At 47.4% G+C, this 14,464-nt stretch overlaps 1 protein-coding gene across 2 annotated transcripts in view; it reads left to right on the top strand.

Annotated features, from left to right (window-relative positions):
- XPO6 (exportin 6) overlaps positions 1-14,464 on the top strand; it is a 99,587-nt gene that overhangs the window by 41,408 nt on the left and 43,715 nt on the right. For both annotated transcript variants that reach the window (XM_044232964.1, XM_044232963.1), the window contains exons 5-8: positions 730-889; positions 2,720-2,797; positions 10,306-10,759; positions 14,016-14,142. In XM_044232964.1, the coding sequence (XP_044088899.1) occupies positions 730-889; positions 2,720-2,797; positions 10,306-10,759; positions 14,016-14,142 (819 nt within the window). The remainder of the gene's footprint in view (positions 1-729; positions 890-2,719; positions 2,798-10,305; positions 10,760-14,015; positions 14,143-14,464) is intronic.

Genomic DNA, 14,464 nt, shown 5'->3' with positions numbered 1-14,464 from the left:
GCGCCCCCGTGTGCCCTTTTTTAGAGTATAGCCTGTAAGTCCACAGAATTTTAGTGGCAGCTTGCTTTTTTTTACCATTTCTGGAAACTGAGAAATGACTGGTGAGTAATGCTTTCAATTTTGTGAAGTTGATTAGAAAGATCTAAGTAGTATTATGCTGTTGAAGGGGTACCTTTTTCTGTCTCTTGCTTAAGGCAGCTGTTAGAGCACAGTGGGTATTGCAGGTGATAGAAAGAGTAAAGCGTGCGACATAGGTGTTCGTAAAATCATAACCGTTGTCGATGATGAAGTTATGGGTGAGGGATGGGTAGGCATGTTTCTGCTCTACCACATGCTTAATCTCAAACTTCCATGAAGCAGGCAAAGCTTGGAAATGGAGGTCTCGCAAAGCTTGGAAATGGAGGCCTCGCAAATTGGTTTACACATTTCTCTGTCATTATTACATCCGTCTGGGCAGAGTGACCAAGGCTCTGTTGGGAAGGTAGATGTGTAAAAAATTGTCATATTAGGTGTAAAAGAGCATCACGTTCATGGTTAGAACCTTAGTCCTTTGAGATGAGAAGACACTTTGAATGGCTACAGAAGGAACTAAAATGGACTGCAGAGGCCTGAGTGATGCGGCCGGTGCTGGCGGGGCTCTGCCCTGGGGCACTGCTGGGGTCCCTCTTCCCCTGTCCTCCTGTACCTCGTCGGCTGGACGGCCTGCTCAGAGCTTCCTTTTGCCTGCAGTTGATCCAGTCCCCTGTGACAACCCCCCTCGGGCTGATCATGTTGAAGACAACGTCAGAAGAGCTGGCTTGTCCCCGTGAGGACCTCAGTGTGGCTCGGAAGGAGGAGCTGCGGAAGCTGCTGCTGGACCAGGTGCAGGCCGCGCTCGGGCTGCTGACAGGTGAGCGGGCGGCGCGGGCGCTCTGCCGTCTCGAGCTCCCGGTTCTAGTTGTGGCCGCGGCGGAGCCGGAAACCAGAACGAGGTGTGGGCTGCCCGGGCCGGGTGCGGTGTCCCGCCCGCGGTAGGACCTCTGAACGTGCTGGTGGCCTCCTCCCTTTATTGTCTTTATGGATTGGCCCGCCTGTCACATCAGGGATGTGACTGAAATGCCAGCGCTGCCTTCTCAGGAAGGTGGGTGGCCAGCACCTTATGAAAAAGGGTTTGAGTTTAAGATCAGAAGAAGCCAGAGGAGAGGAGGGTGGGCAAGTTACAAATTCTGTGCCGCGAAGGAAGACCAGGTGTAGCATCAGCGCGAGGTGGGCGAGGCTGTCGCTGTAAGTAATGCTTTCTTCGTCGTCTTGTCTGCTTTATCGAGCCTCGCCATGGCACGTGGGGAGTAGGGTCAACAGAAAGCGAAAGCAAACCACAGAAGGGGGCGGAAGGGGGGGTGAGGGTGGAGTGCGGTGGCCCTGCATGGCCGGGCTGCTCGAGACGAGGCGCAGGTGCGGCCCGGGGCCCTCGAGTGCGGGGAGGGCCAGGCTTGCTGCTTGACCGGGTGTTGCGGTGGAAAAGCCTTTTTATCCCCACTCCTCTGCCTAGCGTTCCTCTTGGATGTCTAGGAACTTCTTTCTTTTTTAGGGGTTGCAGAAGCACATGACATGCAGTGGGCACTTAAAATCAGTGACGAATGCTTGATCAACAGTAAACTTGTCATTTGCCCCCTGTCCTTCCCCACATTCCTAGGGCGAGCCCATACCTCAGAGCACATTCTCTGCTGCCCCAACTAGAGGTCATATTTCTGCACTCAAGGACCATGTCTGATACCTCTGTGTCCTACTGTGCAGACATTCAGATGTTTAAAATTGGGATTAGTTCACATAGCACAAAATCCACTCGGTGGTTTTTAATATATTCATAAGGTTGCACAACAGTCATAGCATCTACTTCCAGAACATTTAACATTTTCCTTACCACCCTTCTCCCCCACTCGAGCCCCTGGCAGCCACTTACCTTTCTGTCTCTATGGATTTTCCTATTTGGCCTTTTCATTTAAAAAAAAAAAAAAAAGTCATAAAATATGCGGCCTTTTGTGTCTGGCTTCTTTTTCATAGTGTGATTCTTCGAGGTTCACCTATATTATAATACTAAATATTTTGAAAACACATTATTTTCAAAAGCATTTACGCTCCATCATCTTAGGTGGTAGGTTCTGTAAAAAGATACAGAGAGGAGTAAAATACGGTCTCTGCCTCTAATATGGGGTACTAGAGGGGCCTAGGGTACTAGGGGGAAAGACAGCGAAAACGGGTGTGTTAGGAGTTACAGTAGAGGGCAGGCAGAACTGAGTGGACAGAACTTTCTGGGAGAGATGGCACCTGGGTGTGACTCAGGGGCAGATAGCAGCGGTCCGTCTCGGGGGAAGGTCAGGTTTGGAGGGAAGGAGGAGAGCGGGGCAGAGGTTGGTGTGGAAGGAGTAGCGCACAGTTGAGCGTGGCAGCTTGTGTGGGGGCAAGGCCTGATGGCCAGCAGCAGCCTGAGGCCGAGGTCCTGTGGGACGGAGCCCTGGGCTGGTGAGGAGCGGCAGGAGTAGCGGCAGGTGTTTGGGGCTTGATAAATGGGGTTTGGCCCGTCCGAGTGGTGGCGTCCAGGGATGTCCAGTTGGACGTATGATGGAGGGAGGGTGTTTAACTACTGACGTTTGATCAGAGATACAAGGTCCTTTTTCTCAGTCTGATTTTCATAGGTTAGACTTCATTCCTCTCTTAAACTCCGTTTCTGCTTTCTTGATAGGTATCTTGGAGACCGTATGGGACAAACACAGCGTCAGTGCTGCCACCCCCCCGCCGTCCCCGACCTCAGGAGAAAGTGGTATGGTCTGCCCCCCACAGATGGTGCTCCTCTTTTTAAATGCAGTTTGGGGTCTCGATGGGGTCGTGATTGCTATCTATGCCAGATACAGATGCTGACTCTTCCTTGATCTGTTTTCGGCCTTTCTGCCCATGTGTTCTGAGGAGCTAGCTCTGCTTAGTTCTTCGTAAGTACCTGTGCTTTCTAATACCCTTTGAACAACTCATGTTGTTTCTTCCTCACCTGTCAGAAAGATGACACCCCTGATCGTCTTCATCCACCTCCATCCCCTTCAGTTTAGAGCTGGTGGCTGTCCCTTCTGGTTTGTTTTTTTCTCAGATTTCATGGTGTATTGCTCATGCTGGGGTTGGCATGTGCCCGTGGGCTTGACAGGTCTGCTGTGCAGGAGCTGGTTGGCTTCCTGAAGGAGGAGCAGGGGGGTGGGGGAAGAGAGGGTGCGAAGGGCCTTCTTCCCTCTGGGGCTCGGGGAAGATGAGACCAGCCTGCCGTAATCAGCATTGACTTTACATCAGTTCCGAGTCGTTTGGTCAAGCGTGGGCATATTTGCAGGGTCACTAAGTCATTTACTGGTGGCTCATTATCCACAATTACAATAATACCTTTTTCAAAAGTCAAAGTGCATTTTGCCTAAAAATGGCTACTTTCAAGGATAGATACAGGAAATTGTGTCTGAGCAGACACTTTTAGTTTCTGAATGCTTGTGTTTACACTGATCACAGATGCTTTTCAAGTAGAGTATGTCCTGTGGGTTGCACACACTTCTTCCTCTCCTGTAAAGGTTGGTGGGGCTGATGAGAATGATTTCTCCATCTTTCTCCTTTACCCCAGGAAACGGGTTGTTGAAATCAGAAACCTCCAAGCCTGCGCTGTTTCATGTAGCCTGTTGTTAACAAGCGGAAGTTCAGATTCTTGCAGAGCTGCTGTGGAGCTGAAAATACAGCGTGACGTTTTGAGAACAGCTCATAGTATAGTAATTTATTCCGGATTCCATTTATCGTACCCGGATTAAGAACTGTTAGACACTCATTTGTTAGACTTGTTAAATTCAGCACTTTGAGTTTGAGAGTGTACTAAAAGCCGACAGGGATTTGAACTTTATTTGTACTTGGTAGCAGACTTTCATTTTCAACGTGGATATTTGCGATGACTTAGCAGATCTACATTTTGCAATACCTGATGATTAAAGAAAAAAATCGCAAATGAGGCAGAGCTTTGATTTTTTTTTTTTTTTATGAGCTCACGCTCTGGAATCTCCTGCAGTCTGGCTGATCTAAAATGTGTCATTTCATTTAAACACTAGTTTGCAAAGAGTAGTTCTGTTGGATTGGATTTGGTTTTAGGTGAGTGAATACTAGCTTCACATGCAGTGTGGAGTTACCGGTTTGCTCTAATAAAACTTGTTTCCCAGAGATCATTTTTCCAGTGTCAAAGGCTGTGTGTTTTAGTTGGCTTCGTTCAGCTGCATGTGCTGAGCAAACTCCGTTTCTGCTTTGATGGAGGCCGGCTTGGGGAAGATCAGATAATACAAATCCAAAATAGATGCCTGCCTCTCTTCTGCGCTGCTTAGGTTTTGTTGGTGAGGTGAGGTGAAACACAGTGTGAACAGACTTGACATTTCCATACAAACAAAACCTGAAAGTGTGGTTCGTACTTCTTGAAAATTGCCTCGTAGGCACCATTAAAGCATTTTTGAAGTCTTGAATTTTAATATTTGAGAAAAGGCAAAATAAACGGAGACCGTTGAGGGCCTGGGAAGTGAAGTAGGCTTTTAAGCTGGCGCACTTCTCCTTAAAAAACAATAGGCTTACATGTTCACATGATACGTCTTTTTTCTCTCTCTGACAGTTGCAAGCAAAGCTGTCAGGTCCTGTTCCATTATTTGGACAGTGCTGATGATTTAATTAACATTTATTTTCATGGTTTTGCTCAACTGCCTCTGCGCATTGAAGACGCCAAGTGAAGCAGGAGAGCTTGTAAGAGGTTGTTTAACTCTAGTGACCGTGAGCTCACTGCTGTGGACGAAGATTTTAGTGGGGACAGGAAACCCAGTGAGTAAACCAGATACTCGGTCCACTCCCCTAGCCCGGCACTCTGCCGCCTCGCTCTGCCCTGCCCGAGTCCCCTGCAGCTCTCTGGCAGCCCCGTGGCTTGTGGCGTTTTTTTCCTCATATGCTTTCTGGTAACATCGTTTTTGGTCTGATCTCTTTCAAAAAATAAAGCCCAGGAACTAGTCCCTGCAACGGCCACTCTAACATTCTGGATGTAGAAAAAGCCTTGAAGTGTGCTTGTGGTCTGCTTCTCAGAATACTTCCTCAAATTGTTGCCTTATCTTTTAAACTTGCCTCACTCGACCAGAATCCTGTGAAATAGATGATGGTTTTATCTTTCGTTTACAAACTAGGAAACTGGGGCTCGTGGAGGGGCGGAGTCCCGGTGCTGGTGTCAGAGCAGGGACGGAAACCCTTCTCCGCCTAGGTGCGTGGCCTTCGCCCCAAGTTTGCTTTCTCCACCACTCTCCCGGCACCTGCCTGCCTCCTCCTGCCCCTGCTTCAGAGCCCTGGCTCTGCCACGTGTTCTCCGTGCCTTCCCTGACCGCTGGCCTCCTGGGCTGTGAGAGGAGAGGAGGGGTCCTCCGAGGACTGAATGGGGGACGCCATGGCCATGCCCTCCGCACACTGGGGCTGTGGCTTCCTGCTGCACGGGGGCAGCTTCGGCCTCTTCCTTCCTTAGCCCCCTCTCGGCCTCACCTCTTTTTGCTTGGACAAGGGCGGGGGCGGGGAGGAAGCAGTGAACAAAACGAAATGGTGTAAATAACTGAGATTCTGAGTTGGCTCTTGTTCTGCGATAGAACCCGAGGCGCTGTCTTACCTGTCTCTGTGGCACATTCTGTCCAGTTTGGGTCTGTATGTGTCCTGGCACTGGCAGGTTTCCGGGGAGCTGATTGATGGAGAGTAGTTTATACCTGTTTTCTCCCGGACTTTGCAGATTGCAGATCTTTATGCGCTTGGCAAATCTTTTCACATTTCCCCTTATAAACCATGTGTAGGAAAATGGGGCTGGGGAGGGCCACTCCACTCCTGTGAGCTCATTGTCTCCCTCAGACTCCTTGAATGGAGTTTCTCCCCATTCTGCAGGACTGAGGCTACAGTGAGATCCCTGGTTGTCACTTGGGGCAATTTTTGCCCCGTAGGGGCTATTTGGCGACACAGAGAAATAATTTGGCTAGCATGATGACAGGAGAGGGTACTACTGGCATCTCCTAAGTGGAAGCCATGGGTGCTGCTAAGTGTCCCACAACACGCAGGACAACGAAGAAGTCGTTATCCTGGCCAAATGTCAGTTTGTAAATGTAGAACTGAATAGAAAACATGAAATTTTAATAATTGAAAAAGTCAAAAAGCCAGAGGGATCTTTGCACGAATGCTTAACCCGTCTGGGTGGCTTCCAGTTGAGTAAATGCCCCGGAGTTGTCCCCGACCTCTTGGCAGGGCTTGCGTACTCCGCGGGAGCCGGCCCGGTTCAGAGCAGCTGAAGTCGTCCTCGGGCTTTATACTCCGGGGGTGGCCTCCTGCAGAGGTAGCTTGTTGCAGCGTGCTCAGGTTTGCATTGGAAAGCTGCAGCATGAAGCAGAGTCGCTCTGTTCTGTGGGAATTCCTTCCCACTTGGATTAAAGTGCAATTTGTGAAAAACTCTCTGTAACTTACTGAAAGACTGGAACATTTAAAGTTGAGTAAAATCATTTTCTTCGAGAACAGTCTTCAGAGATTCTTGTTTTGAGGGGAGAAAAATAATAGGTCATCTTACCCACTTCAGTAGATTTTACGTTTGCGTCGCCTCGGGCAGTATTTGTCCTTGTGCCCGTCCCTGTCTTTGTGAAGTTGTGGTCATGGCCTACATGGCCCTTTTACTCAGGACTTCGGACCATGCATATTTTTCTGCATTTAAATATTAGCTCTCTTCTGGATCACTTTTCCTGGCTGCGTGGTCTTTCTAGTTAACCTGCTTTCTGGAAAGCAGCATAGGCTTAGGGGACAGACCTCGGTTTCTGTTTCAGCTCTACTTACTAGCTGAGGAACATAGGGGAAGTGCTTCATGTGTCTGTATCTTAGTTATTCTAACGATTTTTAAATGCGGGTAATAATACCTACCTTAGAGCGGTGAGCATGAAGTGAGAACGTGTAAAGCGCTTAGTGCAGCACATCGGGTGGGAGCTGTTTGCCACGTAATTATTATTGTTGTTTTGCTTCCCCCTTCATCGCCCCCCCCCTTTAGCAATCCTACTCTGGAAAAATTCTTCTGAGCTAAAGAATAGGGACAACTTCTTTGTTTCGTTTTCATTTTTAAAGCCACAATTTATTTCTACTTAAAAATGTTGAAGAGACTTTAAATAGGTCTTGGGGCCCAGAAATGTGCAGGTTTAATAGAAGATCATACTGAGATGGTGTCTGTTCATTTCTCCTTTGCTGAAGCCTCCATTTAATCCTGGTTAATTCTCTACCCCGATAATTCTTCTAGTTGGGTAGTGGTGAATTGTCTGACTCCGTCATCTTCTGTAAGTGGTCCCCGGTTCATGAACGATGAGAAGATTAATACCAGAAACTGTCACTTGTCATTGAATGTGAGAAAGTTGCATATGACTCCATATGACTCAGGTGTACAGCCACCATAGCCATTTAAAGATAACGTTATTGGGGCGCCTGGGTGGCTCAGTGGGTTAAAGCCTCTGCCTTCGGCTCAGGTAGTGATCCCAGGGTCCTGGGATTGAGCTCCATATCGGGCTCTCTGTTCAGCAGGGAGCCTGCTTCCCTTCTTCTCTCTCTGCCTGCCTCTGCCTACTTGCGATCTCTCTATCAAATAAATAAATAAATAAAATCTTTAAAAAAAAATAAAGATCACCTTATTAAATCTCATAACAAACTGGATAAATATGTGCAGATTATACTTGAACATCCTTCTTGCATTATTCTTTGAAACCAGGTTCTCTGATTATCTGCGTGGGTAACTGAGATCATGATGAGTCTCATCCAGTATTAAGTCAGCTCCGTCAGGGCACCTGGGGGCTTCGTCGGCTATGTGTCTGACTCGGCTCAGGTCATGATTTCATGGGCTGTGGGACTGAGCCCATGTGGCTCTTCTGTGCCTAGTGGGGAGTCTGCTTGAGGATTCACTCTGTCTCTTCCTCTCAAACAAATAAATAAAATCTTTTTTTTTTTTTTTTTAAATGTAGCTCTTTCAGAACAGAAGCCAGGAAACACCTCATAAGATGCTAGGGGACAGCTTTCTAATTTACTTTTAATGGTAGAAATTAAACCCCTTATTAATAAATCGCAAATCCTTATTTTAATGGCCGAGGATATGAAGCTGAGAAAGGTTAACTAATCTGCTAGGATTCATCATGTAAGGCAGGAGTTCGCACTAGATCTGGGGGCCCCGGAGGTCCCGCAAGCCCTTTAAGGGCTCCCAAAGGTCAAATACATGTCCATAAAAATACTAGGACGTTGTTTGTCATTTTTGCTCCTTCTCTCGTGAGTATACTGAATAAAACTCATTCAGATCCCACATTGCAATTAACCTTTAAGAGATGACTACTAGTAGAATTTTTATATCCTATTAAGGAACAGCTGCAGTCACCTGGGAAGGCCACAGAAGCGCTTCCGTCCTTGTCAGTTTCATATCTGCATGAAGCGTTGTCTTGTTGTCTTCTTCGGCAAGAACAGCAGATTGCAACAGATTGAAGCAGAGAGAGTCTGTCTGCTTTTAAGCTAGACAGACATTACAGAGATTTCCAAAAATGTACAAACAGTGCTACTCTTCCCACTTATTTTTTTGGCGGCAAAATGCATTTTCTTCATTTAAGAATATTTTATGCTACCATGTAATGTGTTTAAGTGAAAATTAAAAAATTTGAAGTATTCAGAAACTTCAGTTTTAATTTCTATGTGATGAATGTCAACAGAAATCACCTGCATAAAGAAGAGCTCTTTGGCAGCCTCAGTAAGTTTTAAGAGTATAAAGGGGTACTAGGGCCAAAATGTTTGAGAACTGCTGCTGTAAAGCACAAAATACAGTGTATAAATGGAGCCAGTATTCCACCGTCCAGAAATAACACCATTCCAGGTGCCTCTTTATACGGAGTTAGAGAGAGTAAGCTAAATAAAAAGACAAAGTGGCATCATATCCATCTTTATTTTTTTATTTTAGAGATTTTATTTTGCAGTAATCTCTGTACCCAACATGGGGCTTGAACTCCTGACCCCGAGATCAAGAGTCCCGTGCTCTTCTGACGGAGCCAGCCGGATGCTCTCCGTTTTATTTTTAATAAAAACAAATTGTAGTTTCACTTGAATTTAACGGGAAGCTTTAAAATGAAAGGAATAGCTTTTCCACAAGGAATATTAGTTTGTAAAAGGTATCTCTAGAATTAAGAAAAAGAAAATGAAAACCGCAGTTTCTTACTACATGTTTTAATTCTAGCTCATATATTTTGAGACTTCTTGCTTGTGAAAGAAGAGTCAGCTAGCACACCCTCTGAGAGTTCCTGCATATGTTTAGTCTTTATTCTATATTTAATTCTGTGCTTGCTCTAGTCCCCTTGCCGTAGTTGCTCCATTCCTTAATTCTTCGTTTTCATTTATTGCTTTATTTGCATGGTTTCACTATTCACTCTCCTGCTTAAGAAGAGTTTGTGGGGGACCTGGGTGGCCCAGTTGGTTAAGTGTCTGCCTTTGGCTCAAATCCTGATCCCACTCCCTGCTCAGTGGGGATTCTGCTGCTTCCTCTGCTCCCCCCCCCCCCCCGCCCACACCCATGAGTAAATAAAATCTTTAAACAAGAAAGAAGAATTTGTGGGCAATATATTATTGGAGTTTCTGTGTTTGAGAAGATTGTCCTCTTCCTTTGTACTCAGAGGAGACCTTTGGGTTAAGCTTTCCCGCCCTAGAACTTGTGGGCACGGTACCACTGTTGTCTGGCTTCTAGTGTGCTGTGGGGAAGTCTGAATGTGGACTTTTCTCCTTTGTGTATGTGGGGTTTTTTGGCCACGTACATTTCTTCTTTATTCCTTAATTAATTAATTAATTAATTTGACAGGGAGAGGCTCAGCAAGAGGGGGAACACAAGCAGGGGGAGTGGGAAGGGGAGAGGCAGGCTCCCCACTGAGCAGGGAGCCGGATGCGGGACTCAGTCCCAGAACCCTGGGATCATGACCTAAGCTGAAGGCAGACGCTTAACGGACTGAGCCACTCAGGTGCCCTACACTGATAACTTAATAAAAAAGAACTGTGATGCATTCTGCTTATAACCAAATTATATGTTTTCATGAAAAATATATTCTCCAAAGGAAAAATTCACTGAGCCCTGGGAAGTAAGAGTAGCTTTATTTTATATTTTTATGGATCTCTTTAATATGGAGCTTAACGAAAGATAGCTTTTGCTTTCTCTCTGTTGTAGGTAAATTGGTTCGTAAGAAACTCGATAGTGCGTATGTTAAGAGCTCTTTGTATTTCCAGGTGACTTACTGAGTAACCTGTTGCAGAGCCCTACTTCAGCCAAACTGTTGAATCAGCCAATCCCCATCCTTGACGCGGAGAGTGAGTATATCTGTTCCCTGGCCTTGGAGTGCCTGGCCCATCTCTTCAGTTGGATTCCTCTGTCTGCCAGCATCACCCCATCCCTCCTAACCACCATCTTCCACTTTGCGCGCTTTGGCTGTGACATCCGGGCCAGAAAGATGGCATCAGTTAACGGCAGCAGCCAGAACTGTGTGTTGGGTCAGGAACGCGGCCGGCTTGGGGTCCTGGCCATGTCCTGCATCAATGAACTCATGTCCAAGAACTGTGTGCCTATGGAATTCGAGGAGTACTTACTACGTATGTTCCAGCAGACTTTCTACCTCCTGCAGAAAATCACCAAGGATAACAATGCTCACACAGTGAAGAGCAGGCTGGAAGAGCTCGATGAGAGGTAATGAGAACAAGCGTGCGTCGGCCGCGTCCTCAGAAGGGCCGTGGCTGTTTGTCGTGCTGAGCCGCATGGTGTCTGTAACCCTCTTTGGTTTCAGAGTGTGGGGCTCCTGCCGAGGAACGGACAGGTAGGTGTCTGCCAGTAAGTCTGAGCTTAGCCGGAAGGGCTAGGGTGGCTAGGGGGATGAGGCGAGCCGGGGAGGTGACCGTGAACTGTGTAGGCGTGCTGTCTTTCCCCTCTGCCTCCTGTCCTCCCTTCCGCATCCCCCGCCCCGCCCTGTCCTCACGATTCGCCTGCAGGTCTCAGGTGGCGCAGGAGCCAAGTCCGCTGCTCGTGCGTAGCCAGGAACGGGAGAGGAGGCCATGGAGGTACAGGAGCTCTGATCCCCCCTTTTCACTTGATGTTGCCCATCAGTTTTTGCTATTTGACTTCTCCCGAGTGAAATCGTGCGGTGCAGAGAGGAAAAGTGTTCTGGGAGCTTCCCGCAGGTGGCACACTTGCATCCACAGAGAGGGGTGTGAATAAGGGCACGTGTTAACGTAGCACACACTTGGGTTTCTTCTTTCCCTCCCCTTGAGTGGAGCCGAAAACGACCTTGCTTTTCTTTCCGAAGTACTCCAAAAGATAGTCCATCACGGTTCCCTGAGGCATCGTCCTCTGGATGATGTCATTTGTCTGTCCTACAGCTTTCAATAATGCGATGCTACCACTGTGTACCAGAAAGAGGGGAAATTGGAAACTTATATTAAAAGCATCATATTGACTGTTCAGAAACATCCAGGTGGATAAATCGTATTAAGTTAGAAAATATTTATAGATTGCCAGGCAGCAAATGTTGTTCATATTTTAATCCATTTTCTTGGGCTCGTATTTTATTCTTAAGCTACACAGAGTTAAGGCATTTTCCTTTTTCTCAGAGTAAATAGCAGAATATAAAGTCAAGTGCTTAAAGACCACCTTAGTGCTTTTTAAATTTAGCAATTTTATTAAGGGTTTTCTAAAGTTAAAAAAGTGGATTCATAAGGTTCTTTTGGTTTGGTTCCCTGTAAACAAGCTTTGTGTGAAATTTTCTTTGTACAATCACAAAAGAGCTCATGATCCCATATGGTGATATGTTGATTTTATTTCTCATTATTTCATAATTGCTTTTTCTATGAATGCAAAGGCATCAGTATGCAAACACACAATTTTATATCCTTTCTAGCTTTGGTTGAGAAAGGCTGTATTTTCATATGTTAACAGAAAGTCCAGCTGCCCGCACCAGCCGTCAGGTATCCGATGCTTTGAGTTTTACTGGTAGCACGACGTTCTTGATGGCTGGCGTCCGGCAGAGAAATGTGGTCACAGGTGGTCCGTGTCACGCTTTGTTACGTGTAACTTCTGAGCTTTTGGTTTTATGTTTTAATCCCGTGCTGCTTCTTAACCCTGAGAAAGCTGAGAGGTGCCCGGAAGCAGAGCGGCGCCCTGAGCCGTACCGCGGGCTCGCTCCCCGGCTCCTGGGCCCCTGAGCGCTAGATCTAAACAGCCGTGTCCGTTCTCGGCTGTTCAGGAGCCTCCGACCCAAGGCCTCTGCTCCTCTTCTGCCCTGGCGTCTAACTTTCCACTGCTCATTAGCTCCTGTACCAGAAGGTGGGCAAGGGGAGGGAAATGAGGTGAAGTAAATCTAGAGTGTCGGCTTCCCAACGGCCCTTGTCTGTACGCATCAAAAATGGGGCTGGAGGTTAAAATCGAGGCAGTGCGCCCTTTCCCCAAGACTTCCCTTTACTTGATGGGTAGCCGGGAATCGAGCGTCTTCTGGTAACGGCTCTGGACAGCCGCGGCAGAAGGCGGCGTGACAAGGAGAGCGAGGCGGGAGGCGCCGCCTCTGGAGAATGCGCGGACCAAGGCACGGAGAGACGTGTCCTCGCCCCCGACTCTCGGAGAGCTGTTGATTTGGGTGCCTGACTGTGCTCCAAGGCCTTGGTCCCATGATCCGTAGAGACAGCCTTTCTCCTTACGAGCAAATGAATGGTTTTGGTTTTGGTTTTTGTTTTTGTAAGCTGCAAAGAAGCTTACACATCCCGTGTTCGCTCCTAGCAGCGGTGCGGAGGTCAGATGGGCGGCCGGGCCGCCTGTAGGGTGCTGGGTCCCAGGAACAGTGCGGGAGGGGACGTTGGATTGACGGGCCGATTTGCTCTTCCGAGGAGGAGTCTTCTGCTCTCCTGCCTTTATTACTGCATAATCCTTGCTTTAAAAAAAAAGAAAAAAAAAAAAGCCTTTTGCAGTGAGGAGTGTCAGAATTGCCAGTGGCCAATAATTAATCTTTCACTAAGGCCTGTAGTGAATCTTTATCTTTGCTTATTGGTCTCTGAAATAAGATTTATGGAGGTATGTCCGTCTCATTTTCTCATCACCATGTGGTATCGAGGGGCTTACAGTGACAGTTTCTAAAGCGTGAGAGTGAGGTGTGCTGTGTGTCTCTCTTGTCCTCACAGCTGCGACCCGCACTCCTCTGGGCTAGGACACTGAATCCCGAGAACGGGGCAGTCCCTGTGCGCTGAAAGGGAAGAGCACCGGCGTGGGAGTGGATGGGGTCCCACTCTGCCGTGAGCCGGCTCGGCCACCTCGGGCGGGTCACTGTACCTTCCTGGGCCTCATCGGCCCCATGAGGCACCAGACTCGGTTGTCCCCGAGGCCTGTGCAGCTCGGGCAGCCCGCCTCCCTTGTTTTTGCTTCCCGAGTGGACCGGGACGGACTTGTGTTTAGTTAGTTAGCCGTGGGGAGCGGAGGGCGGGGCAAGAGCAAGCATCGGGCTGTAAGCCTGAATGTGCGTTACCTGGGTGCTGTGCCTTTTGCTTTTGTTCTTAGCTGATCCATGTTAATATTTTGGCCTCCTAGCAAAGCCAGCCAGCCTTCCAGACTTGCCACATTAAAATGATGCACACGCTCTGTCCATCGACTTTTTACTACCGTTTCCTTTCACTTGAATTGGGCCATAACCTGAAGGCTTAGAAACTGCGAGACCGCTAGTTTATAGGATGCCTTAATGGATAGTGTCTGAGGATTAAAGCTGCTTTTCTGCTATGTTTCAGGTGGTAATGGAATGAAGGGTTGCCTGACCTGTAGGTAATTGTTGCAGGCCTTTGTATTTTTCACTGAAAATATATTTTAAATCTGTATAGTTTTGTACTGAAAGAAATTTGGATTGAATTTGAATTTTCTTCTGAGGGGGTGGCTGGGTTCCAATTGTCACCGTTCGTTTTCCTGTCTCACGTAGCTACGTTGAGAAGTTCACGGACTTCCTGAGGCTCTTTGTGAGTGTCCACCTGCGAAGGATCGAGTCCTACTCCCAGTTCCCCGTGGTGGAGTTCTTGACGCTTTTGTTCAAGTACACGTTTCATCAGGTAAAAGACCAGAACTGCTCCTCCTGCCCATCCCCCGCAAAGTCTGCTCTCTTGCTTTCAGGGGAAAGAGCTTCTTTATTTCTCAGACATTTATATGATGCTTACCTTGTGAAGACCGACACATGTATCCTTTTTAACAATGCTTTGAGGTGGGTATTACTAACTGTCTCCATCTTCCAGATAAAGAAACTGAGGCACAAAGAGTAACTTGCTCAGGGTCATACGATCAGTAAGTGCTGGGGTCAGGTCTGAACTCATAGAGTCTGTATTCTTAACCACGTTTTGCTGGAGAAGCAAAAGATGCAGATAGTCTGAAATTAGG

The sequence above is a fragment of the Neovison vison genome, chromosome 14, assembly GCF_020171115.1.
Source record: "Neovison vison isolate M4711 chromosome 14, ASM_NN_V1, whole genome shotgun sequence".
NCBI lineage: Eukaryota > Metazoa > Chordata > Mammalia > Carnivora > Mustelidae > Neogale > Neogale vison.
Note: the sequence above shows the minus strand (reverse complement) of the source record. Positions and strands in the feature narration are given on the sequence as shown.